Here is a 27,115-nt window from a genome sequence, read left to right on the forward strand (position 1 = left end):
TAAATTATCTCTACCTCAGACCTACCTCATGGGAAGAGAATTTTAGAGTTGTCTACTTTTGCTAGCCTTTCTTCCTCTTTTCTTCAAGTGCTAATATCAATTTTAAAACTTTTCTCACCCTGTAGAAGATTGATAGCTTTATTTCATTAACCAGATATCACATAGCAGTAATTGTAATATGACAACTATTTTGAGAAACTTATTTTAAAAACCCAATTTGATATTTCATTAAGGCTGTTTTTAAAAACCCAATTTAAAATTCCATTAGGTTTAGCAGTGGTGAGCCTTTACTATACCAGAGGAATGTGCTCTTTGTTGAATAGTATTTAAAATCAAGAGTGCTGATTGGAAAGGCCAAAACTCATTTAATTTGCTTTTATGGTATAGACAGTATTATACTGAGACTGCAGGACCTTTCAGTGACTGAGAGGATACTTTCCTGTACAATACACTATCTGTCTTGCAATCTCAGCTGCCTAAGTACAGTCAAGGGCAAAAATCAAGTTCAGAGCTAAGACTAGATAACATGAAATTAATCACTGAAGTTCCTGCTTTTCTCCTTTCATATATTCACTTAGGGTCTACTAACTGATTTTATGACACTCTTGACCAGCTTAGCTTTGTGACTTTCCCAGTGAATTGGAAAGTGGAGAAGAGTTGCTGGTAGGCGAGGCACACCAACAGCTTTAAAGAGTTAACTATATGAGCAGCAGGTTTAATTCAGGGTATATGGTATTCATAAGCGATTTAACATGAAGGCTAACCATTGCATAAACATTAGTAGCCCCCCAAAGTAAACTTGATAACAAAATGTGTATTTCCTCAATTTTAGGATATATATGTATACATTTTTACATCTTAATGTTAAATGAGATAAGACATTTAAAAATGAGAATGGCGGTAGTAATTCTCAGAAATCATTTATGTGTCTTACAGCTAGTGGCATCTTATTATAAAGGACATAAGCTGATTGTGTACAATGAAAAAACTTTACTCAAAGAAGTTCTGTTATTCTGGGTATTCCCTTTAAAAAAGATATTTTAGAAATATTTTAAGATGTTCTGAAGGGGAGAGAAGTGTTTAAACTTTATTTAGAAAATGCATTAATGTGGAAATTCTTTACCTGAGATGAATCTGATAAATGGGCTTTGCTAAGTGTTTCGATTTTATTAAGATGTAGCTAAGATGAGTTTCTTGAATTAGGCTGTTCAATGTGAGTTTCACTCTTACACATTATGGGTTTATTTTGTAGGTGCCTAAGCCTATGCATCAGCCTGTAGGTTCTTCCTCGACTCTTCCAAAGGATCCAGTATTGAGGAAAGAAAAATTGCAGGATCTGATGACCCAGATTCAAGGAACTTGTAACTTTATGCAAGTATGAGTCATTCTTAAATGAATCTTGAATGATATTCCTGGGGCTATTAGCTTCTGATCTGAAGCATTATGATGACATTGTTAAGAGCATAGATTTCTGGTGTTCAGAATGCAAGTGAATCTGGCTCTGCCACTTCCTAGCTTTTATAGTTTAGGGACGTTACTTCAGTTTAGTGGTTGATATAATTAAAAACCTCATTGGTTGGGCATAATAAAAGTGAAAATACAGGATTTTAAAAAACATTCATGAAAGACACAGAGAGGCAGTGACATAGGCAGAGAGAGGCAAGCTCCATGCAGGGAGCCTGATGTGGGACTGGATCCCAGGACTCCAGGATCACACCTTTAGCCAAAGGGAGGTGCTCAACTGCTGAGCTACCCAGGCATCCCAAGGTTACAGGATTAATGTGTATGCTTAAGACCTCAAGTCAGGTGTTTTGTTTTTTCCCCAAGGTAAGCCTTACAAATACTTGAAATAATTCTAAGATTTGACAGTTACTTTAGATTTTATTTTTAATTTTTTTTTCTCTTAAGACTAAATTGTAATATATTGTGATAGTTATTAGCTAGATTCTTATAGCTAATAGCTATGGATAGCATCATGAAAAATGTTAATAGCTTTAAAATGAATAATTGTTTCTAGTCATGATTTAGTTTTGTCTTTAGGAATCTATTCTGGATTTTGACAAACCTTCAAGTGCAATTCCATCGTCACAACCGCCTTCAACTACTCCAGGTAGCCCAGTAGGTATGTAATCATCCTTGATACTTAGAATAAACATGTATAGGATAAATAGTTGAGTCTTGTACAAATTTTACTCTGTATTTTAGGGGTTAAACTATGTTCATTAATTTATTCTAAATGTATCTATATGTCATCGGTTACATAGGGTAAATTACATTAAGACATAAGTACTCCTTTGGCCTGTTTGCATTTTAGAAAACGTATCCAGATGGTTGAGATGTGCAATGACCGTTTTTGCAATTTTTAATGTTATTTTTGAAGTGACTGGAGTCCCTTTGACTCTATAAATCTAGTGTTGAAACTTTTCAATCCTAAATATGAGTGAAATTACCTCAGTGATATTTAGTATGCTCATTAACACATTAACTAATGATGGAGCCTAGAATTAAATCTGGTCTGACGTACAAACTTTAGGCTTCTTGCTCTACAATAATTTATTTCAGGGAGGAATGAGGTAATTGAAGCCATAGTCCGGTTGTAGTGAGCAGCAGACACCAAGTAGAAGATTGGTGTAGTAATTCTGTGTGAAGTAAGGAGAAGGGTGTAATTAATAAAAGTGGACATTAATAAGAAGATACCAAATGAAAACTGTATAATTGAAAAAGTATATTAGCATACATGATTAAAGAGGAAAAGAACCTGGAAGGGACCTATGACCCAGATAAGACTTATTTTTGAAATTTGGAACTTGTAGCAGTTGATTACTATTCACGATAGCTCAGATCTTCCAGATGACTATTACTAGTTATTTTTTTTAAAGTAATAGTTCTTTTGGAAGCCTCAGAATGCTGCTTTACTTGTTTAACCTCAAAACATTGTGTATCACAGAAGGGATTAATATCCTGTTCTTCAATCCTTTGAGTTTTTAGAGCTCTAATAGAAAAATTCATGATGAACTTGATCTAGTTCTTTTGGCTACTGCTTTTTTTGTAAAGTAATAACTTTAGTTTCTACTCAATTGAGATGCATAAACTTTTCTCCTCCCTCAGTAGTTTACTGTTTATTTCACTATCTGCAGCATCTACAGAACAAAATCTATCCAGTCAAAGTGATTTTCTTCAAGAGCCATTACAGGTAACTTTTCCAAAGTAATCTATCTTTGCTATTTTTTTTTCCTGTTTTGCTCTTCTGGGAAGAAACTCTTGATTTGGTAAGAATGATCAGACATGCTTATTTCTAATATACCTAAATAAATTGGCAGTGTTCTAAGGATATCTAGCTTTTTAGATTAAGTACAACTGGTCCTCAAAAGGTTACCTAATGACTTTGGGGAAGAACTCTGTTAAAATAGAGAAGGCTAGCTGATTTTAATAAGGAAAAAGCAAGACTAAAAAATTCAGAGGTACCTTGTCTGGAAATCTTAACTTTGCAAATGAGCTACCTAAGTCACTTGGTATGGTAGCACAGTAAAGGGTCTAAAAAAGAAGATACTAATTTTGTTAAACCCATGGTTAGCTAATCTCCCACCTCCCTCCACACGTAATAGTTATCATTACGAGGAACTGATTTTCACAGAACATACTTAGAGATCCCTTAGGGACCAGATCATTGAGATCCCTGATGCCACATTATGATTCCATCAGTAGTAAGTTCAAGGTTTGCTGGTTTTCTGTTCATAACCTTAAAAAAAAAAAAAACTCATGATCTTCCTGAAAACCTTATTGCAATTTTCTTAATAGTAACAGCTCTGACAGGTTAAATATTTTGACCAGATGGCTCAACAGTTGTTGCCTTTCTGTCCAAAAACTTCTGAGTAAATACCATTTGTTTACAGTAGTTTATATTTAGTTAGATGTGTGGCTCAGTTTTCAAAATACATTAAACTTGAGTCCTCACTCCACTCATTGCTATAAAGGGTGCATTTTATCCCTTCTAGCTGTTAAGGTTCTACATGAGGCTTTCATTTGACAAGTTAAATTTTTTGGGAAAATACTGGTCTTTAAATACTTTAAAGATTTTACTTATTCATGAGAGATAGGGGCAGAGACACAGGCAGAGGGAAAAGTAGGTTCCATGCAGGGAGCCTGATGTGGGACCCATCCAGGGACTCCAGTATCAAGCCCTGAGCCAAAGGCAGATGTTCAACAGCTAAGCCACCTAGGTGTCCCACATCAGAAGCTCACTTTAATAATAAAGTTATATATTCCCAGAAATCATAGACCCTATTGGATCATAATTCCCAGAGGTGTTACCTAGCCATCTATATTTGAAATGAGCTTCCTGGATGAATGCGCACATCCATTTTTTGGGAATCACTGGTCTCTACCATCATGTTTACTCAGTACTTAAAAACTACATTCAGCTGGTCTACTTGAAGAACAATAATTTGGATGCAAGATCGGCAATAACTTGTAAATAATAGTAATGTGAAGAATGTGTTTTGTTAAGTGAATCTTTTAACTCAAACAAAAGCTTAAGTATCAAGTACCCTGAGTTGTCGTAACATAGCATTTAGAAGTCTTTGTCTGGCAAGAGAGTTCTGTCCCTACAATAGCCAGTCTGAATTATTTTGGACAGTTGTCTCATTATTTTAATGAGAGGGCTAGAAGAAAGGCCTAGTTTTAGAAAGACTACAGCTTTGAAATAGTTCTATTATTTTGGTAAGGTCTAAATTATAACTGTTTATTTAGGTATATAAAATGTTCTATAGGATTTCAGACTTTTCATAAGAGCTTTTTAAAACTTGGTCTTTGTCTCCCTCCCAAGAAGTGGCCTATTACAATGACCCCATCTAGAAGGTCACTGAAACACTACTCTGGATATTTGGTTGCCATTCATTAGTTTCCAGTTTACCCATTATATTACTTGGGCTTCTAAGAATCACATCAAAGTATTTATTTATTTATTTATTTATTTATTTATTTATTTATTTATTTCCACATCAAAGCAATTAGATAAAAGGAGTTGATTCACTGACACTTCAGAGCTTGAGATTGCTAGATTTTTATAGATCTTGGTTATATTCTAATATTGTACTACAATTCTTTTTTAGCCACTCTCATAGCTTATCAGTTATAATTGTCTCCACCCTTAGTTCCTACTCTGCTTTCTCAATTTTTGTTTTATAAATATTATTAGCGGTAATTTTTTATTAGAATTTTGGTGCAACTGATTTATGTAGAGCGGATCCTTTCTATTTACCTCTTTAAGACATTGGGAGCACTGAGAGTGAAAACATGGTTATTATGATCCCTGGCAGAGCTGTGTCTAGAGTGTTAAATGTACCTTGAGCTGCTTCTGGTGAACTGCTATTGAGTGCCAGATAGAAAATCTGGCCCCAGGTTTCCAGGGCCAAGAATCTTGTTAAGTGAGGACAGGATTAGATGTGTAGCTTTGGTGACCAGCCCTGGAATAGCTAACTGCTTGGGCTTGACTCTCAGCTCTAACACTTAACTTTTGTGTGATCTTGGATAAATTTCGTAGCCTTTCTTTGCCTCTGCCTTATTGTCAATATAAGGGGAATGGTTGTATCTGCCTTACATGGTTATTGTCAGGATTAAATGTATTAATAAATATAAAGTGTTTAGCATAGTACTTGGCAGTAGTGAGTGCTTGGTAAGAGTAACGTGTTAGGAAGCCTATGGCCCCGGAAATAAAAAGTGAACAAAATATGCTTTTTTTTAATAATGTTTTATATTTCCCTGTGTCTAGGCTGCTTCTTCATCAGTTACTTGTAGCTCAAATGCTTGCTTGGTCACTACCGATCAGGCTTCTTCGGGATCTGAAACCGAATTTATGACCTCAGAGACTCCTGAGGTAATAAGAGGCCAATTGTCTTAATTTCTTTTCTGTTTTCAAGAATAGCAGAACCAACTTACCTTATGCATTATGGGCACAATCAGTTGAATGATTTAATATTTATACTTTACTAATGTATTGCTTTCTGTCGATGTTATGGTCCTGGAACTTACACAGGTAACTTTGCTATATAAATGGACTTAATAGTGTATTGCCTTATCAGATACAATAAATATGTCTAAATTGCTGATGTTGAAAAAGATGAAAAGTTCTAGATAGGATTAGGTCAAGTTTCTCATTTTTATATCAAAGGAATTCTTAGAAAAATCTACTTATGTAACTGAAGACTCAGTAAGTTTATAGTGTTAGTATTAGCACTGTCTCCATTGGAATGAGTTATTCTCTTTTGCTAATTTTGTCAGTATTTTGACAGTACAGTTGATCCTTGAACAACATGGGTTTGAACTGTGCAGGTCCACTTACATACATGGAGTCTTTTGATAAGCATGATATAATACTGTAAATGTATTTTCCTTATGATTTTTTTTTAAAGATTTTATTCATGACAGACACAGATAGAGGCAGAGATAAAGGAAAAGGGGAAGCAGCCTCCATTTAGGGAGCCTGAAATGGGACTCGATCCTGGGTCTCCAGGATCACACCCTGGGCTGAAGGCGGTGCTAACCCACTGGGCCACCAGGGCTGCCCAGATTTTCTTTTTTCAAATTAAGTTTTTAATTTCAGTAGTTAACATACAGTGTTATGTTAGTTTTGGGCATACAATTTAGTGATTCAGCCTTTCACAAATCACCTGGTACTCATCACAATAAGTGCACTCCTTATTCCTCATCACCATTTAACCCATCCCTCACTCACCTCCCCTCTGGTAACCATCAGTTTCTTCTCTATGATTAAGAGTCTGTTTCTTGGTTTGTTTTTTTCTTTTCTCCCTTGCTTATTTGCTTTGTTTCTTAAATTCCACATATGAATGAAATCACATGGTATTTGTCTTTCTCTGGCTTCATCTGTGTCATTACAAATGGCCAGATTTCATTCTTCTTGTGGGTGAACAATGTTTTATCGTGTGTGTGCACATACATACCACATTTTGTTAACTCATTCATCAATTGATGGACACTGGGGCCTTAGGATTTTCTTAACATTTTTCTCTAGGTTACTTTATTGTAAGAACACAGTATATAATACACATAACTTATAAAATATGTTAATAGACTACTGTTACTGATAAAGCTTGCTTTCTGTCACTATAGGCTATTAGTAGTTAAGTTTTGGCAGAGCTAAAAGTTAATATGGAGATTTTTGACTTGGGGGTCAGCATCCCTAACCTCTGTTTTTCAAGGGTCAACTATATTGTTTGTGTTTTCAATTCTAAAGTGGTAGCTTTTGCTAAGTTTGAGCAAATCCTTGAAGTAAGTATAGTGACATACCTTAATTTTTTGGGTCAAGTTAGCAACTCTTAGGTTTTATTACAATATAACTATTATACAAGAGAATGTATTCATTATAGAATATAAGAAAATAGAGATACACATTGTTTTTTTGTGCAGACTTGGAATAAATTAAAATTATTTGGTTCCTCATTTTAAGAGGAAAATGTGACCAAGTGCGTCATAGCTCTCTACTTGGGATTTGTTTTTTGGTATGTTTTTAAATTAGTCTTTGAATTTGTAATCGGTTTTATCAAGAACTTGCTTATTAGTATAGATAAAGATTATATAAATTAGATCAAGATTGGCTTTCTTTTTTAGGCAGCCGACTTTGCAATCCCAGAATAAGACTTTAAAATAAGGAAAAATTAACACTCGCTAAGCAACTAACACAAGATTTTTCTTAATTGTTCTGTATAGATTTGGAATAATACTAGATTCTTAGCTGGAAAAAGCCATTTCAGGGTTTGAAAAGTACCAAGTATTCATAAAAAGTTCAGCACCTCATCTGTTACACTGATTAATAGTAAGACTCTTTCACATAGTCAGCAAGCTGTGCAAAGCAAATGCTAGTGTGCATCCTCAGCAGTTGTGATTTGAAATTGTAAGCAAAGCTATTCTTTTGCATTCCTGTGTCCAAATGTCATCCTATAGAACTTGCTGACTTATGCTAGTCTGGGGTTTAGTGTAAGTTAACTGCTTGTTACATGGCAGGTGATTGGCTGATGCTGCATTTCTCCTCCTCAGGCAGCAGTTCCCCCAAGCAAGCAGCCGTCTTCACTAGCTTCTCCAAATCCTCCCATGTCAAAGGGCTCTGAACAGGGCTTCCAGTCACCTCCAGCAAGTAGTAGCTCAGTAACCATTAACACAGCGCCCTTTCAAGCCATGCAGACAGTGAGTATGAAACGTAAATAATAATTGCAGTTCATTATTCCTGTTAAAAAAACCATTGTTTTTCTTACTAAGTACCCAATAATGGATGTATGTGAAAAACTTTGCTTTTTTATTCTTATTTGGATCCGATGCAAATATTGTTTGTAGTTGAAGAGTATTAAATCCAAAGCCTTGAGACTTTCGAATGGGTATGATATTATTGGAACATTTTCCCCTCTTATAAAATTAGTAAGGAAAGCTGAGGATCCATATTAATTAAATGAAATGTGTGGGTGAGAAACATAATTTTCTATTTTAAAAAGATTTATTTATTTGAGAGAGTGAGGGGAGGGGAGAGGGAGAAAGAATGGTAAGCCGAATGAGTGGAACTTGACAAGGGGCTCGAACATATGACCCTGAGATCAGGCCTGAGTGGAAACCAAGTCAGATACTTTAACTGACTGCACCATCCACATGCCCTGAGAAACATAATTTTCTGTGAATAGGTTAATAGTACTAACCACTACTAATAACTACACTAGTGGTGGTCCATGGCATCAATAACCTGAAATATGGACACATACTTGGGTGTTCTATTATTCCTTAAACTTTTGTTTTTTAAAGATTTTATTTATCCATGAGAGACACAGAGGCAGGGACATAGGCAGAGGGAGAAGCAGGCTCCCTACTGAGCAGGGAGCCCAATGCAGGACTTGATCCTAGGACTCTTGGATCGCAACCTGAGCCAAAGGCAGACGCTCAACCACTGAGCCACCTAGGTGTCCCTGAAACTTGATTTCCTCTTGATCCCATGCTGGTTTTTGGAGCATTATTTCAGTTTGGTATTCTTAATTACATATTCCTCTATAAATTAAGTGTAAGGCTCGACAACTAGGTTTCTGTTTATTCTCTAAAACAAGATATTTTAAGAAGTCTTAGTCAATAAGTATCTAATGGTGCTTTAATGCCCTACAATAGGTACTTTTGAGTGATGGTGGAGTCAGTGGAATGGCCATGGGAAGCAGGTACAATGCAGGGAGATAGGTTGATAAATTCAGACACCCGAATTCACTATTCTTAACACTTCCTGCTTGCCACTTGGAACTGTTTAGTTTTTGTTTTCCCTGTTAGTTAGTCCCTCCTACTCAGTATTGCCAAATTGGTTTTACTGACTTTCTCATTCCTAATTAAAAGCAGTGATTCATTACAGAATGAAATTGAAAGTCCTTTGCTTGACACTTAATAACTTTTGAAGTCTGATATAATCTTTCTAGGCTAGTCCCAAGTACTTGGCTTCTATGTTTTTTTAAAGATTTTTTTATTCATAAGAGACATACAGAGAGACAGGCAGAGACAACAGGCAGAGCGAGAAGCAGGCTCCATGCAGGTGGCCTGATGTGGGGCTTGATCCTGGGACTCCGGCTGTGAGCCGTGGGCAGATGCTCAACTACTGAGCCACCCAGGTGTCCCTGGCTTGTATGTTCTCATCACAGTACCTTTTTTGCCCATGCCAGTCTGTCTTCTCTACCTGTTTGAATCCTATCCAGTATGAATTGATTCTCATTTGTTCCTTTATTTGTTTACTCATTCAATAAACAGTGATGAAATCAGACATGGTTCTTAATGACTGGGATTGGTTTTTCGCAATGAAAAAGAGACAAGACTTTGTGCTCAAGAAGCTTATATTTCATAATAGAGGCCTATTATAGGCCTCTATTCACTAATAGAAAAATGTTCATGTATATGATATAATCAAATGCTATATGTTGTGGGAAAAAATGAAGCAGGATAAGGGGGCTAGAGATGCTATTTTATAGACAGTGTTTCGAGTCTGGACAGATCACTGCCAGGCACCTGGTAGAAATTTAGGAGATTGGTAGATTTTTTTTTCATCTTTAATTTTTGAAAAAAGTACCCTTTCTTCCTATGTAGCTTTCATTCTCAGTCTTATAGTAGCAGGAAGATTAATTTTTGTACTTGAATTTATATCTGTTAGAAAACAAATAGAAGTGGTTTTTTTTGCCACGGTAAAATATGTATAACAAAATTCACCATTTTAACCATTTTTAATTATATAATGCAGTGGCATTCAGTACATCTACATTGTTCTACAGCCATATCCACTATTTCCAAAGCATTTCATCATCCAAAACAGAAACTGTACTCCTAAAACAATAACTCTTTATTCTTCCGTCTCTCCAGTTTCTGGTAACTTCTCTTCTACTCTTTGGCTCTATAACTTTTACCTATCCTAAGTATTGATATAAGTTCATGGAAATTCGTATATAAATTCATGTAATTCATATAAAGACAAATGTCTTTTTGTCTGACTTATTTTACTTAGCATAATATTCCCATGGTTTTCTGTGTTGTATCATGGATCAGAATTTCATTCTTTTTATTGCTAAATATTATTTCATTGTATGCATATTCCACCTTTGGGGTGGGGCTCTATGCATAGTGCCTAATATGGGGCTTTGAGGTCACAATCCTGAGATCACGACCTGAACTGAGATTAGGAATTCGATGCTTAACTGACTAAGCCACCCAGGTGCCCCTGTACTTGCATTTTGTTTATCCATTCAGCTGTTGATGGATACTTGGGTTGTTTTCACCTTTTGCCTAATATGAATAATAATTAGTACTTATGTGTATTAAGTATTTAAACTTATATAGATTAGAACCAAGCTACAGATGTTTTAATCTTAGCTTACAAAACCCAAGTCTCTACTTGGATTTCTTTTGGGTATATGTGAGAAGTAGAATTGCTGGATCACACAGTAATTCTATGCTTAACTTTTTGAGGAACCGCTATACTATTTTCTTATTTTAAGATTTTATTTGTTTGAGATAGCGTGAGTCGGGGGAATGGTGGAGGTAGTGACGGGGGGGAGGGAGAAGCAGACTCTTCATTGAGCAGGGACCCTGGAGTGTGGAGCTTGATCTCAGGACCCTGGGATCATGACCGGAGTTGAAGGCAGATGCTCAACCGACCAAGCCACCCAGGTGCTCTCACCATACTGTTTTCCACAATTGGTTGCACCATTTTACATTCCCACCAGAAATGCACAAGGTTTCATTTACACCACATCTTCACCAACACTTAGATTTTCTGGTTTTGTGTGTGTGTTTTTTTGTAACAGTCATTCTAATGGGTATGAGGTGGATCTCATTGTGGTTTGGGTTTGTATTTCCTTAATGACTAATGATGTGTAACATCTTTTCATGTGCTTATTGGCCACTTCTCTTTGGAGAAATGTTAAGTCCTTGCAGAGTTTTGTTGGATGTCATCCTTAATAAATTTCTATGAAACTTCACAAATGACTCTGTGTCTTCTTCCCTTTTAAGGTATTTAATGTTAATGCACCTCTGCCTCCACGGAAAGAACAAGAAATAAAAGAATCCCCTTATTCATCTGGCTACAATCAGAGTTTTACTACAGCAAGTACACAAACACCACCCCAGTGCCAACTGCCAGCTATACATGTAGAACAAACTGTCCTTTCTCAAGAGACTGGTAAGATCTTTGAGTATGATAATTTTGAAGACAAATGACAGCTCATTGAATGGAAAACTACTCAGTAGTGATAGGTTAGGGGTTCTTTCTTACTAGCTAAGCATTATTTCTTTACATGTTGAAGTGTTGAGAAACACTTAAATGCCTTTTCTCTTTGGTTAAGTTCACCTGTTTAATTTTAACTTTGGTAGAGGTAGCACCTAGGTGGTTGTTTTAACCTTGAAGTATGCAGATATTTTTAAATCTGATTGCCTTGATTACCATGGACCATGATAAGAGAGGTATATAGGACACTATATAGCTGCTTTTATGAGGGTTTTTGAAAGCATTCTGTTAATTCTTAGCGCAGATAGCTATCTGGCCTTGTCTCTGTTCTTCCCTTTTCTAATAAAGCATTGATTAAAGTGAAGATATAACTTAGTGTGCTTATTCCACTGTTTGCTTGGAGATAAAAAACTAGTTTGCTCGCTCTTTCATGCTATTCTAATACATGAAAGAGTAGGCTACTCTGTAGTTATTTCAGATCCCTTTTAATTTTTCTAAAACTTAAGCCAGAGCAAATGAATTGAGCATTCTGGATACTTGGTTAATCACAGGAGGTACTAATTGTAAATTCTTGGACCTATCCACCTCAGTGTGAAAGCAGAGCAGATGATTTACATAACAGTTACTTGTCACATGCTTTCTCAATTACAGTATGTATTAAAATTCATCGTCTTTTACTCTTAATCTGGAATATTTAGCTTTTTTTCCCATTTAATTGTGGTAGAATATACATAACATAAAATTTGCCCTTTTAACCATTTTTAAGTATACAGTTCTGTGGCATTAAGGACCGTCAGATTGTTGTGCAGTAATTACCACCATTCATCTCTAGGACTTATCTTCCCCAACTGAAACTCTACGCATGTAATGCTGACTCTCCATTCCCTCTCCTTAACAGCCCCCATGCAACCACCCTTCTCTATGAATGTGACTACTCTAGGTGCTTAACCTAGAGTAAGTACAGTCATACAGTATTTGTCCTTTTGTGAGTGACCTATTTCACTCAGCATAATGTCTTCAAGTTCATCCACGTTGTAGAATGTGTCAGAATATCTTCCCTTTTTAAGGTGAATAATTTTCTATTACCTAAATATGTATATGTGTAGATACCAGGATCTCTATATACATCCATTTATATAGTACCTGGTTTTTTTTTTTTTAATACAAGAAAATTGCATTAGACGTTTTGATATACAATGACTTTTAAGTTAAAGAGTATTAAACTTTTGTTACCATTTAACTCTTGGACTCTAAAACTGTTTCCTTAAGCAGCAAGTTATCCTGATGGAACTATTCAAGTAAGCAATGGTAGCCTTGCCTTTTACCCAGCACAGACGAATGTATTTCCCAGACCCTCTCAACCATTTGTCAATAGCCGGGGATCTGTTAGAGGATGTACTCGTGGTGGGAGATTACTAACCAATACGTATCGGTCCCCTGGTGGTTATAAAGGTATGCTCTGAATAAAGTTTAATTTTACTGAATTATTTTGTTTATATATTTACTTAACTCAAACTATTTTTGCTTTACCTTGTCCTTTTTTTAGAGTAGAAAATTCCCTATTTCTGCAAAATACAGTATTTCTATTATACCTGTTGTGTATGTAACAGGAACTTTTTGTATGAAAAGCAGGTTGATCCTGTGATTTGCTGAAGTGAAAGGTTGAGCATCTTTTTCCAGGGATGAATTTTGGTTTTCATGTTTAAGTACTTTCCTTTCTTAATTGACTTGATTGTTTAAAATATGTCATAATTAGACAATACCCACTTTCTAATTATTTGTCTGTTAGAGGATACTGTAGATAAAAACAAACTTTGAGACTATAATAGTGATAGTCTCTTAAGTCTTAGATCTGATTCCAAGTGTTCTGTCATTGCTTGGTATTAGCAAAAGTGTTCTATCTATCTAGACAGGCCGTAGCTACTCTGCTTTCTTAGCCCCCACATGCATTCTAGCAATGGTAAATTTCTACAGTTGGCTTATTTGAAGTCGGCGATATTTTATAAATACATGTTTAATGGTGGAAGCAATATCAGTAGAGTTTGCTTATAAAGAAGGCATAAATCTAATGATGGTATTAATAGGATAAGTTTAACTTTTAAAGTGGTATAGAATTAACTATTGAAAAGTTTAGTATAATTTTGCCCATAATTTTATTTAAGTTGTTTATTTATTAGGTTTTGATACTTATAGAGGACCACCTTCAATTACCAATGGAAATTATAGCCAGCTACAGTTCCAAGCTAGAGAGTATCCTGGAACACCTTATTCCCAAAGGGTAAGAAGAGTTGTCTTAGTTGAATAGTTGTACAGCTGTTGATGTTACGCCGGCAATTAAATGATAGCAGAGTCACTCTTTGTTGTAGAACTACTTGTTAGTACCGTGGAGAGTAGTTGAGTTGGAAGGTTTTCCAGTAACCAAAGAGGGTAAATGACACCTGCCTGTTACACAGAACATAGAAGGTCTTAGGGACTTTATCATGTTTTTAGAATTAACTCATTTATTCCTCCACCTTATAAGAGAAACGGGCTCAGAAATAAGTTAAATAAGTTTTCTAAAGTCACTCAGCAAGTGGTAGAACAAATGCAAGAATTTAAGTTCTTTTAACTCCAGACCCTGTAAGCTTCACTTTGTTATGTTGCTTTCAATTTAACTTCTATCAGGTGTAGCAAAGGTCTTTTTCATTAGTTTAATATTTTGGTTTATTTTTTTTGAATAAATGAACAGATTTTCTTTATAATTATGATAAAAGATGGATAACAAATCTTGGGATCTCCCTGTCATTGGTCATATATGGATATGAATGTATACATCAGAATTTTCAGTTTTGATGTTAAATAAGCCTCTGAAATAATGTATAGGGTACCAAACCGAGTTCTGTTGTAATAGATAAAGTACCTGTATTTGAAGAGCTTATACTTAGTTACACAAAGTAAGGTCTGTGCAGAGGCAGTATTTAAAAGGGGTTAAAAACATGCTTTGAAGAACACACCAGATTACCCAAATGACTTAGGTTTCATCTCTGATTTCAAGACTTCCTTTGTTTTGTGACATTAGGTATGTTGTGTAAACTTTCTGTGCCCTGGTTCCTCAGATGATACTCAGCTGTTAGTTCCCCATCTTACTCTGAAGTGTTGTAAGGATTACTCTATGAGCTATCCTTAGGATTAACTGAATTAATACATGTAAATGCTTAGTGCCATAATGCTGGATGTATATCAGGCATATGAATTTTAGCTCTGATGACATTATTGAGATGGGACTGCATTGATTAATACAGTCTTCAGTATTGGAGCTGTTCTTAACACCAGTATTCTAGAATTTCTTCCTTTTTTTTTATTGGAGTTTGATTTGTCAACCTAGTATAACATCCAGTGCTCATCCTGTCAAGTGCCCCCCTCTATAATTTCTTCCTGAGGCACCTGGCTGGCTTAATCAGAGCGTGCATAATTCTCCTTAAAATTTTATTATTAATTAATTAATTAATTTTTTGAGTCATGAGTTCAAGTCCCATGTTAGGTGTAGAGCCATCACATTATTAATTCCTTCCTGAGGAAACCTGAAATTAGTAGCATTGGTTGCTATTAGGAAGAGGATTAGGAATTTGGGGTAGGAGGCTTAATTATTGTGTGCCTTCTTGTACTGTTGAGATTTTTTATTGCATGTATTAATCTAGTCATACCACTAACCATTCTTTTCACGAATTGTATGGAGGCTGACTTCACCATAGTTGGTAGTCCGTTTGAAATGTTCCCTCCTGGACATTTTTTGTTTTCAGACAATGATACATTCATATAATTCTTATCGACTCCTGTATCAAAACAGAACAAAATAAAACCCTAACATAATTGTCTTCACAGTTTGAATCTATAAACAGAGCAAGATTGAAATAGTCTGCGTTCTTACCTTGTTTCATTTTATCTTGAGAGAAGGGATAGAGGATCAAGCCCTATTTCTAAATTTTCCCTCATTACCTAGCATTGAACTGTATCTTTTACATAGTGTTTCCTAGATGCCCTATCATTTTTGCAAATATTAGTATACCTAGTTGGTCAGGTTAATTAAGAGATGAAGCAAGTACTGCTATTGTGGCTCTTGCTTTTATTTTTCTTGGTATTTGGAAATATATGATCCTCTGTGGTTGTTGGAGAAGGCCAGATAAAAGGCTAAGGACTTTAATCTTACAGATTTATCAGCAGTAACACTGGGAAATAAGTAATCATCTTGCATTTTTGATGTCAAGGTTACATTTTATGTGTTCGTTTCAGGATAATTTCCAGCAGTGTTACAAGAGAGGAGGGACATCTGGTGGTCCTCGAACAAATTCAAGAGGTAAGGATAATTAAGTGGGTTACCTGAAACATACCTCTAAATCTTTATCTTCTTTGAATTTCCCCCAGAATATGTTTTTATTGCTTATCTTTTAAAGTTTTCATTTTGTGTAAGGGTAGTACTGCAGACCTGAGGGAGAGAGACAACTGGACCTGCTATGGAAATCAGTTGTCCATTTAATTAAAAGTAAATGTATGCTTTTTTCAGTTTGCTTGGCACCACAGCCTAATTCAACCTTGGGTACATACTCACTATGCATACTTGAAATAGTTTCATGTGATGCAGGATTATGGTTCTTGTGATAATGGGCACTTCTAGATTTTCTAGTGTCACTACATTAAAAATATAGGCATAAACAGCAATTAAGACACGATGACTTGAAATTTCAAAGGCAGGATGTTATAATACTTTTTTAAAATGTGAAGGTACTATTAAAAGATAAACAGTGTAACTGAGAAAATCAAGAATTCCTGAGGATTAACTAACTTTATCACACGAAAACAATCTTTTTAAGAAAGCAGTTGATATATTCACACTGTCCTGGCCTTTTATCTGAGCTTTTATCTGTACAGTACTTAAAGTGTTTAAAATCCTATGATATCACATTAACTGGAAAATGTAGAACAAAAATTTATCACGGGGCTTATTACCATAACAAAATAATCTTTGAGTGGCAAGTATTTCTTTAAAGTAGTCTTAAGTTTTTTTTGAGTCCTCATACATTAGATTCTTTGAGTATATTTATCACTGAGGAATGAAGAACTGAGTTAGAATTATGGAAGAAAGAAAGATAAACTAGTATGAAGAGCGTTTGAACCTGGGTTTTTAGACTTACTAATCTTTTTTTTTTTTTTTTTTAGACTTTACTAATCTAAACGAGTGAGATAGCCAACATTTTCGGGAGCCTCATTTTCTTAAGAAAACCTTTAAGAAAATGAGGCTACTAGACAAGATCATCTTAGGTCCTTTTTGACTTTAGGATAAAAGCCTATTGGCTAGAAAAATCTAGCAAAGTATACTGTAGCTATATTTTGTTGCTTTTGTTTTAGAATTTACTATAAAATGTATCTTTATCTGTGTTTCAGTAGCCGACTAATGTTAAATATTGTGTTCAAAGCTAACTGCTTCATTATGAGAAACTCACTGTTGCTAATAAAACAGCAGGGTGGAGTGATTCTTCTCAGGTGAGCAGCCCAGAAAGAGACAACGAAACCTTTAACAGTGGTGACTCTGGACAAGGAGACTCCCGTAGCATGACCCCTGTGGATGTGCCCGTGACAAATCCAGCAGCCACCATACTGCCAGTACACGTCTATCCCCTGCCTCAGCAGATGCGAGTTGCCTTCTCAGCAGCCAGAACCTCTAATCTCGCCCCTGGAACTTTAGACCAACCTATTGTGTTTGATCTTCTTCTAAACAACTTGGGAGAAACTTTTGATCTTCAGCTTGGTAGATTTAATTGCCCGGTGAATGGCACTTATGTTTTCATTTTTCACATGCTAAAGCTGGCAGTGAATGTGCCACTATATGTCAACCTCATGAAGAATGAAGAAGTCTTGGTATCTGCCTATGCCAATGACGGTGCTCCAGACCACGAAACTGCTAGCAATCATGCAATTCTTCAGCTCTTCCAGGGAGACCAGATATGGTTACGTTTGCACAGGGGAGCAATTTATGGAAGTAGTTGGAAATATTCTACATTTTCAGGCTATCTTCTTTATCAAGATTGAAAGTCAGTGCAGAATTGACAGTAAAAGGATGGTGTTCTAATTAGTGGGGTTAAAGGAGAAGTAAAGTAGTCTTTGCCTTTGTGACTGATTGGATTAGGAAAATGGTTTCATTCCTAGAGGAAGGAGGAGGTCCTTACTTTTTTTGTTTTCCTCCCCAAGGTGAAAAATTTCAAGCTGAATGACAATTAGCACTAATCTGGCACTTTATAAATTGTGATGTAGCCTCGCTAGTCAAGCTGTGAATGTATATTGTTTGCACTTAATCCTTAACTGTATTAACGTTCAGCTTACTAAACTGACTGCCTCAAATTCAGGCAAGTTATAATGCCTTGTTGTGCCTCAATAAAAAAGTTACATGCACCTTCAGTGTTCTTATTTGATTAAAATTTAGTTGAGGTAAAATATTTAATTTTTACTATTCATCATTGATATCTTTTGAATGAGTGTTTATTCATGTGTTGATGCTATTTTAAAGACTATAGAACAGTTCTTTTTAAGAGTCTTCTGATTATACATGTAATTCATCAAAAGATTTCATCTGCTTTCCATTAGCTATTCAATAACATATTTCTCCTTGAAGCTATTTTGTAGTAGGACATGTCATCTGTTAGCTGTCTTTAAGTAACTACTACATCTATAATATAATACAAGATAAACAGGCATTACATTTTCTAGTGGAATCTCAATCTCAATAGACCGAATGTTTAGTCATGAGAAAGCATAGATCTCTGGTCAGGTAATGTTATGTTTGAGTCCTAATTTTGCCACTTAGTTACTAATCTTGGGCAAGTTATTTTACCTTTAAGATCTTAACTTCTTTTTTTGGTGATAGACCATTTCTGTAATCTCATAGGTCAAATGTGAAGTTCAGTTGAGAATATAAAGACTTAACACAGTGCCTGGCACATAAGCATTTAATAAATGTTAGGTGATGTAATTTCCCCCTTCATATATAATGTCTTATGTAGTATTAGTGTAGCAGGCACTGCCAGAGCTTAGTATTCATTTTAGTCACATTCTCACACTTGACAATTTAAGCTCAAATTCATGTTTTTCATGAATAAGTATTTTATTGATTAAAGAATAGTTTTTATGGGTAAGCATTTTGATTGCAGTATTCTGGAATATAGGGAAGGATTGGAGAAGGGCTTTGTTAATCCTACAACTAACTTACTGAGGCAAAAAGTTCTTTTTTCAAAGATTTTATTTATGTATTCGTGAGAGGTAGAAGGAGGAACCTGATCCTTGAAGGGAGTCCTATGTGGGGAATCTATCCCAGGAGCCTGGGGTCACCATTTGCGCCAAAGACAGATGCTCAACCACTGAGCCACCCAGGTACCCCCTGAAAGTTCTTGTTTGACACCTCTCAGATGTTAAATCTCAGGGAGTTGGTATAAGAGCATAAAATTATTTTTATATTTTAGTCCTGGGCATGGCTTACTCCATTAAGCCCTTAAGCCACATTTAACCAAAGAGATTGATTAGGTTATTCCCTTGTGAAGACAGTCATGTTTTGGGAGAGTCTTCTAAATGGAATATTGTTTTCCCCAGTGTAAAGACTGAATTGGAAATGAACAATTCCTAGACTTGGGAGAATGAATGGGCAAGATCTTTAATTCTGAAACAATAACATTTTGAAGACAGTTCTCCAGGAAAGTTTTATCCCAAAAGTCCAGATATCTTTACAGAAAAGTGTACATATGCATATATTTTAAATGTATTTGCAAGAGATGGAGTGAGGGTCTCTAGATAGGTTTAGCCCATTTATGGACCTGGCGCAACGAATCTGTATTTACTCAGAAGAGCTTGTAGATACAATTGAAGAAGGAAGGCATTCCCTATAGTTACTATGTAGTCCCTGAACATGTAGATACTTATCTGTCTTACTGGAGGTTGAGAGATGGGGGAGGTGAAGCTTTTATGTGTACTAAATTCCCCTTGGAGTTATTTCACTTTACTTTTTTCCTCTTTTTAGATGAACTCTCCCCCAATGACAGTGAGCTTCTGTTACTATCTGTATAATGATTTAGTGAATAAGTGCAGGTATTTAAAGCAGGAAATGTTTTTTGAGAGATTTGCTCACTCTCCTCTTATACCAATTATGTTAACTGCCTCATTGTTTTAACTTTCTCAAGTCCTATTAATAGCTGTATTTTTACAGTCCTTTGACATCACCCTGTTTTATATTACGATATAGTAGTATACTAATTCTTCTGTATCTTGCCTATCGTAAATAATGACCAATATTTTCTGCCAGTATGTATAGGAAATTTGATAATGTTGGCTCTAAGGAAAGGGGGTTGTAGGAAGAGAGGAAAACTTTCACTTTCCATTGTGACTTATTGTAGAACGTAAAATATACGTATCACATTTTTTGTTAAAGAGGTTAAAAGATAAAATGGTAGGTTTTATGGTTCTTATACCACCTCGTCTTTCCTTGGATGGTACTTGAGGTGTTTCATCATTAAGCCTGGGATAACACATAGAAGAGGTAGAAGGTAAAAACCTAACTACCTTCCATCTTTCACTATTTGCATTTCACTTGATCATTTACAGAGTACCCTTATCTATGTGATCTTCCTGGATCCTCACAGTGGCTCTGCTGAGGCAGGTGCTGTTTGGGGGCATAAGAAGATTGAGACTATTGGAAATTGATTTTCTAAGGTCACCAGCAGAAGTTCCTGGGCCAGACCTAGCATTTTCTACAGTACTTTTTTTTTCCTCTTTAGTTTTCAGGGGCTTTTGCTTTTAACATTTCCCATGGTTTTGCACGGACAAATGTTTTTGGTGCACTGCTCAGTTTTGCTGTTTAACCAAACCTTGTGAACTGCACAAACTTGATTCAGTTGAGGTGTCCTCATAAGGCGTCATTCCAATAGCTCCTGAAGTTGAGACCGGATGACTCCTTTTCCATTGTGAAAGTGAAAGCTGGAGGAAATAAACAGCATTTTGAGAAAAACCCTGATTTGAAACTAAGTATTTCTTAATTTAGTCATAGTTAATACTACTACTATCATTAGTTTTTATCCCTTTCCACCTACCATTGTAGTCTCTTGGAGAGTATCCCCTATTTCTTTAGCTTATTTATCACTAATTTTTTTTTGATTTTTAAAACTGAGAGGTCTGTCAACTCTTTCAGAAAAGTGCACTCAGTTTTTGTTTACGTGTTCCATTTTAAAGGAGACTATCATTGACTTCTATAACATTAACAAAGTACTAAAGATCTTACGTTTATAAGATGTATGTATACGCTCATATATTTCAGATGTCATGATGTTGAGCCCTGGCGATACAGAGGCTTTTGGCGTAGAGATATTCACGTGCAGATTATTTATCATGGTTTAAAAATTGTATTATTAAACTTAAGAGTTTTTTTGTGCATTGGGTTTTAACTCCCATTCTCTCTTCACCATGTGGACTAGATTCAAGCCTACTAACATAGACCAGCAGATGAGCTGCTGCCGACAGATGGGGAAGACAGCTGTGTGATATTCCATTTAGAGGACTAAAATGTTAAATCTCAAAGGCCACAGTGGCAGTGCTTGCAGTAAAAACTTTCTGTAATTCGAGTTGTAATGCCAGTTACACTGTGCTGGCACTCTGCTGTAATTCTTGGGTAACATTCATGTCTAGGTGCCAACTAACCTATATAAACAGATGACTCATAGTACTCTAACATCATCCCTGTGTTCTTCCTCTAACTCTAACCCCTGCCATAGCTCTTTTGGGGTTGCCAGATGTGAATTTTCAGTTGTCAGTGGAAACCTCTAGCTAACTCATAAGCACTTTTAGTTCAACATGTTGAAAGGCAAACTACTCCAAAATTTAATACTCCTTCAGGTTGCCCTGGTTAATGACTTCCACAGGTCATCAAAACTTGAAACTTCAGAATCATTCTTGGCTTCTCTTTGTTACTTTATATATTGTAGAAGCCACAAATTCCTGTTGTGTCAACTTGTGAAATGTCTCCTGTCTTACCTTCTTAATTTCTATCATGGATATCCTATTTCAGATCCCTTAATCAGTTTCACATGCATTTATTCATTCAACCACTATTGATTGCTTTTTACATACCAGGCATAGTGTGAGACTAGGTCTCACTATGTCTCGTTCATTAAAGGTTGAACAACCTGTCTTGTCTTTTATATAGAATACAAAGATAGTTAATACTGAACATGTTCCCTAGGCCATGTGATTATCTCGTTTTGTCCTCAAAACAGCTCCTGGAAGCAGATGAGGAGACAGACTTACAAAGAGGTGAGACATGCAAACCATGATAGTACAACCAGACAGTATAGCTAGCTGGCTTACATCCTACCGTAAATAATGTAAGTGTATCAAGAAATAGACATTCTCTCAAAAAAAAAAAAAACAAAAACTCAAAAACAATGAGCCATATATAAGTTAAATGTAAGTTATGGTTTAGGGAAAGCTATTTTAGAACACTTGCAAAGAAAGATGAAAGAATCATAGATGCTTATGGGGTTTTTCCTGTTGTCTTAGACACTGCTAATTTGACATTGTTTTTTTTTTTTTTTTTAGTAATTTATCATCACTGAATCTTTCCAAGGCCTACAGAGTTTTAATGGAAGTGTCAATTCTCTTTAATTATGCATTTTGTTAAAATTTTTGAGATAATTGTAGATTCTCATGTAGTTCTAAGAAATGATACAGATGGATCCTTTGTACCCTCTAATTTACTTCAATGGTAACATTTTACAAAACTGATCAAATATTACGACCAAGATTTTGAGATTTCTACAGTCAAGATTAGAGAACATATCCATCACAAGAAGCCCTCCCTCATGTTGCCTTTTATAGTAATGCCCACTTTCCTCTTGTCCCCATCCCCATTTAAGCCCTCACAATCATTGATCTGTTCCGTTTGTAAAATGTTATTTTGGGAATGTTATTTTTTAAAAGTAGGCTCCATGCCCACTGCTGGGCTCAAACTCACCATCCTGATACCAATACCCGAGCTGAGATAAGAGTTGGATACTTAACCCGCTGAGACACCCCATTTAGGAATGTTCTATTTTAAAAAGTTATATAAATGGGATTAGGTAGTATGTGACCTTTTGGGATTGGCTTTTTTCACTTAGCTTAATTCTCTGAAGATTCAGCCTGGTTGTTGAATAGTTTTCCTTTTTGCTCAGTAGTATTGCATTGTATAGGTGTGCCATTTTGCTTAACCACTGTTTTCCAGATAGGTGGTATCATTTTAAACTCCTAGCAATAATACTTGAGTGATCCAGTTTCTCCGCATCCTTGCCAGCATTGATGATGTCACTTTTTTTTAGTCTTCTCTCTCTTTTTATGTTATTGAAATAACAGCATCAAGCCTCTCCCTATTCTAAATCATCTTCAATGCTACCACACTTCAGTTTTAGACATGTGCCTTAAAGGATTTGGGTATATCCAGGTAGAAACATGGTAGGCATTTGGATACATTTAGTTTAAGGAAAGAGCTCTTGGTTAGAAGAAGTTTTGTGAGTTGTCCCTGTTGAGTTGATGGTTTGAACTTATATAAGTGGATGAAATGACAGAAGCAGAATGGGTTTAAGAGAAGAGAAAGAGGAGGGCTGAAGACAGAGTTCTGAGAAGCACCAGTGTTTTAAGAGTTGGGCGATCAAGCAAGCCATCAAAATATTATGAATATATTCCTTACAAGGAAACGTTTTGTAAAAAGAACATGTAAGACAGTGCCAGATACAAGAGAAAAAGACATTTTTAGCATTTAGTATCTAAAGGATCAGAGTTGATTTTTGCTTGGCAGTTTCAGTGAGGGAAACAAGGGCAGAAGACTATGGATAGCTGAAGTACGAGTAGGAAGTAAGGAGAGAAGGAATGAAGGCCATTCTTTGGAATGAAAAGTGAAAAGGAAGAATAATTAGCATTATTGGAGAAAGATTGTTTTTTAACTGGGGGAAACGTTTTTAGGCTGAGGTTGAGTCAGTGGAGAGAAAGGGGTTGAAAATACAAGAAAAAGTATCACGAAATTGTCAACTGTGAGCATATAATTGTACCCAAAATTTATTTTAATGAAAAATACATAGAGAAGAGATTAAGCAAGGTCCCAGAAGAGATAGGAGAGGACTGGTTTCAGATTGGATGTAAGGAAGTGAAGATGGGTAAGCAGAGATTTGTTTGAGTTGAGCCTGATGACTTTGTTCATCTTTGCACGGTTCTATGAGACAGGTTTTGAGAAGAGTCTCGAGGGTTGGGACAGTTGCTGGGAGAACGGAAGATGGTGCTGATTAAAGAAGGAACGGGATTGTTGATCCTGAGAAAACACGCATTTGTACTGGTGTCAATTTGTACAGTGGGTCAAGGGGTAGACAAGAAGTTGAATTGGGGGTTCAGTAGCAGAGAAGGATGTGTTTCGGGAATGGGGAGGCTAAGAACTAAAAAGGTAATTGAGTTGGAAAACAGGTGTAGAATTATTGAGGGAGAGCGAATGGAGGAATAGGTCTTAATTTGAAAAGAGGATATCGGAGTTAAGATTTCAGAAGTCAAGGAGCTTTAGATTATCACGAGGTCCAAGAAAGGAGGTTAATGAAGTAGTGTGGGGATGAAAGTACTACGTTTCCTAAGACCCTGGAGTGCTAAGGAGTTTGTATTTTATCTTGAAATTGATGGGAAATCATCAAGGAAGGGACATGACAGTGTCAACCCTTAAACACTGATGTCAGTGTAGAGAATGGACTACAGGGGGAACACCGAGCCGTTGCCAACCCCTGTGCCATTGAATTCCTTGCCACAGTGGGTGGAAATTGTATACTCCTGGCCTTTCACTCTTTTTTTCTTAGAAGGTTACAGACCTGTTTCAGAAAACTTCAGGCACATGGTTTCTCTGATCTCTTTATTTTTACACTTACTCTGTAAACATTTGTACGTTTGTGTCTTCTATCAGCTTGTAAGTTCCTTCATAAAAACCTGCATCTAGAACATCTTGTTGAGATGTGGTACCTACATATATCTCAATACTCTGCTCTAAAACATGTTTGACAAATGTCCAGGGAACGAATGAATGAATGAATGAATGATGGCTCCCAGGGACCAAGGGAATCCTGCCCTCCCTCGCGTGGGCTAGGTGATCTTTAGGTCCCCACAGGTGCGCCCTTGCACAGATTCGTACTCACAAAGTGCCGCTCCATCTGTACATGCTTAATTAGGAAGTAGCTGTAAAGAGACCTCAAGCCTGCTGGTTTCCTCATCTGGGAAGCAGCGGAGGCTGTTTTCCGTAAGGCGGCATGGTGGCCTCCTGCCCAAGCCAGGGAGCGCCGTTTCCCTCCCGGGAAGAGGCCGGGGCTGTTTTCCGTACAGCATCATGGGGGCCGCCAGCGGGAGCGGCCATGGCGCCCCGCCCCGGGGAAGGGACCGCCGTAAAGGAAGCGCCGCTTCCTCTTCTCGCTTCTCCCGCCTCCCACCGGCGGTCGTAAAAGGGTGAATGGAGAGCGAGTTGTGGGGGGTAGAAAGGGAGGACAGGGGGCGCGGAGTCAGAGTGGCGCAGCAAGTGGCTGCAGGTGGCGACGGTGGCGGGGGGCGGGGAGTGAGGTAGTGCAGGGGGCGCGAAGGAGGAGGCTGCGAGGGTCAAAAGGAAAACTGAAGCTGCAGCCTGGCCTACTGGTCCGGGGGCCGCGGAGCCCCCGCCGGGGAGATGGACCTCAACCGGATCATCCAGGCGCTGAAGGGCACCATCGACCCGAAGCTGCGGATTGCCGCCGAGAATGAGCTCAACCAGGTGAGGCGCGGGCCGCCCCCCCCCCCCCGCCCCCGCCCGCGCGCGCTCCGGGCTCGGCGCCCCGGGCTCCACCCGGCCGGTGCCCCGGACCCCGCGGCCGCCGCGGCCCGCCCCGCCCCCGGCCCGCACCCCGCCCCCACCCCCGCGCCCCGCCCCGCCCCCACCCCCGCCCCCGCCGGCCCGGCCCGGCCCGGCCCGCCTTGGCGCCGCTCCTGCGATCTCTTGGGCCAGCACCTCGCGCACCTGTTGGCCACCTTTGCACCTTTGCGTACCGTGTTCCTGCCACAGCGCGGTTGGCGCGGCTCGCCCGGCCGGCAGCGAGGGGCTCCGGGCGGCCCTGCTGGGGGCGCTGTCAGGGCGGCGCGGGATTCCCCAAGGACGCCGAGTGGGCACGGCGGGAACGCTCGCTCACGCTTCGGAGTTCTGCTTTCCTCCGGACCCAGCCTTTTTTTTTTTTTTTTTTTTTTTTTAAGGTGTTGCGGTGGGAAACCCTGCCCATCGCCTGCTCCCGTGGGGCTGGCAGGACTGTTTGTGGACACTGATTGGCAGAGTTTTGCTGGAGCGCGGGGAAGCGCCCCGGGACGGTGCAGGGGGAAGAGGAGGCAGTTTTCATGGTGCTACGGTTTTACAATAGGCACATCTAGGAATAGGCATCTGGAGGGATTTCTTTCTCTCTCTCTCTCTTTTTTTTTTTTTAAGATTTTATTTGTTCATGAGAGACACACAGAGAGAGGCAGAGACACAGGCTGTGTGTGTGTCAGTGAGAAAGAGCCAGATGAGGGACTCGATCCCAGCACCCCAGGATCACCACCTGAGCCAAAGGCAGAGGCCCAACCACTGAGCCACCCAGGCATCCCTGGAAGAGATTCTTTATAAGCGCTGAAATGTGTAAGACTTTTTTTTTTTAATTTTAAAGATTTTATTTATTTATGAGAAACACACACAGGGAGAGAGGCAGAGACACAGAGGGAGAAGCAGGTTCCATGCAGGGAGCCTGATGTGGGACTCGAACCCAGGTCTCCAGGATCACACCCTGGGCTGAAGGTGGCGCTAAACCACTGGGCCACCCGGCTGCCCAAGACTTTCTTTTATCTTCTGTCCTCTGTTCTTACTAGCCCTGACCCTGTTCCAGCCTTACCACCAACAGTTTGAGAGTGTAATGATCCCCCAAATTAGCTTATGATTTTCCTCCTCACCTATAAAATGAATGATACACCTCTCATTAAAAAAAGTATGGGGACGCCTGGGTGGCTCAGCAGTTGAGCATCATCTGCCTTGGGCCTAGGGCATGATCCCACGGTCCCAGGATCGAGCCCCACATCAAGCTCCCTTCGAAGAGCCTGCTTCTCCCTCTGCCTGTGTCTCTGCCTCTCTCTGTGTGTCTCTCAGGAATACATAAAAAAGATCTTAAAAAAAAATAAAGTTAAAAAAAAAAGTTATGAATTAAGGTCTACTCCCCAGGGTAGAGTGACCGCTGGTTGAGGTTTTCCTTAAAATGTAAAGGAATATACCCTAAATGAGTGGGTTTCAAAGTATTGCCTAGGATGAGCAGCATCAACATCACCTGG

General features: G+C 37.9%; 2 protein-coding genes and 1 long non-coding RNA gene across 20 annotated transcripts in view; 2 read left to right on the forward strand and 1 right to left on the reverse strand.

Moving 5' to 3' along the window:
* Positions 1 to 18,163, forward strand: part of CAPRIN2 (caprin family member 2) — a 43,620-nt gene extending 25,457 nt beyond the window's left edge. For 2 of the 12 annotated variants that reach the window (XM_026000064.2, XM_072765647.1), the window contains 10 exons: positions 1,253 to 1,375; positions 2,041 to 2,122; positions 3,138 to 3,193; positions 5,771 to 5,875; positions 8,053 to 8,199; positions 11,527 to 11,695; positions 13,010 to 13,192; positions 13,918 to 14,018; positions 16,010 to 16,073; positions 17,235 to 18,163. In XM_026000064.2, the coding sequence (XP_025855849.1) occupies positions 1,253 to 1,375; positions 2,041 to 2,122; positions 3,138 to 3,193; positions 5,771 to 5,875; positions 8,053 to 8,199; positions 11,527 to 11,695; positions 13,010 to 13,192; positions 13,918 to 14,018; positions 16,010 to 16,073; positions 17,235 to 17,803 (1,599 nt within the window). In that variant the 3' untranslated portion in view covers positions 17,804 to 18,163. Of the gene's footprint in view, positions 1 to 1,252; positions 1,376 to 2,040; positions 2,123 to 3,137; positions 3,194 to 5,770; positions 5,876 to 8,052; positions 8,200 to 11,526; positions 11,696 to 13,009; positions 13,193 to 13,917; positions 14,019 to 16,009; positions 16,074 to 17,190 lie in introns of all 12 variants that reach the window. The other 10 variants (XM_026000069.2, XM_072765645.1, XM_026000065.2 and 7 more) reach the window with 10 other exon arrangements.
* LOC112921033 (uncharacterized) lies at positions 3,642 to 26,025 on the reverse strand. Of its 4 annotated transcripts, none has more exons than XR_012002915.1 (3): positions 25,820 to 26,025; positions 20,623 to 20,731; positions 3,642 to 3,739 (listed from the first exon to the last, which is right to left on the reverse strand). It is a non-coding gene; the product is annotated as an uncharacterized lncRNA (long non-coding RNA). The 4 variants fall into 4 exon arrangements; XR_012002913.1 differs by lacking the exon at positions 25,820 to 26,025 and adding an exon at positions 24,946 to 25,110; XR_012002914.1 differs by lacking the exon at positions 3,642 to 3,739 and having other exon boundaries at positions 16,914 to 20,731.
* IPO8 (importin 8) overlaps positions 25,180 to 27,115 on the forward strand; it is a 70,114-nt gene continuing 68,178 nt past the window's right edge. Inside the window, exon 1 of one of the 4 annotated variants that reach the window (XM_072765649.1) lies at positions 25,180 to 25,547. In XM_072765649.1, the coding sequence (XP_072621750.1) occupies positions 25,464 to 25,547 (84 nt within the window). In that variant the 5' untranslated portion in view covers positions 25,180 to 25,463. The remainder of the gene's footprint in view (positions 25,548 to 27,115) is intronic. The other 3 variants (XM_072765651.1, XM_072765650.1, XM_072765652.1) reach the window with 3 other exon arrangements.

The sequence above is a fragment of the Vulpes vulpes genome, chromosome 8 (assembly GCF_048418805.1).
Source record: "Vulpes vulpes isolate BD-2025 chromosome 8, VulVul3, whole genome shotgun sequence".
In the NCBI taxonomy this organism is placed as follows: Eukaryota; Metazoa; Chordata; class Mammalia; order Carnivora; family Canidae; genus Vulpes; species Vulpes vulpes.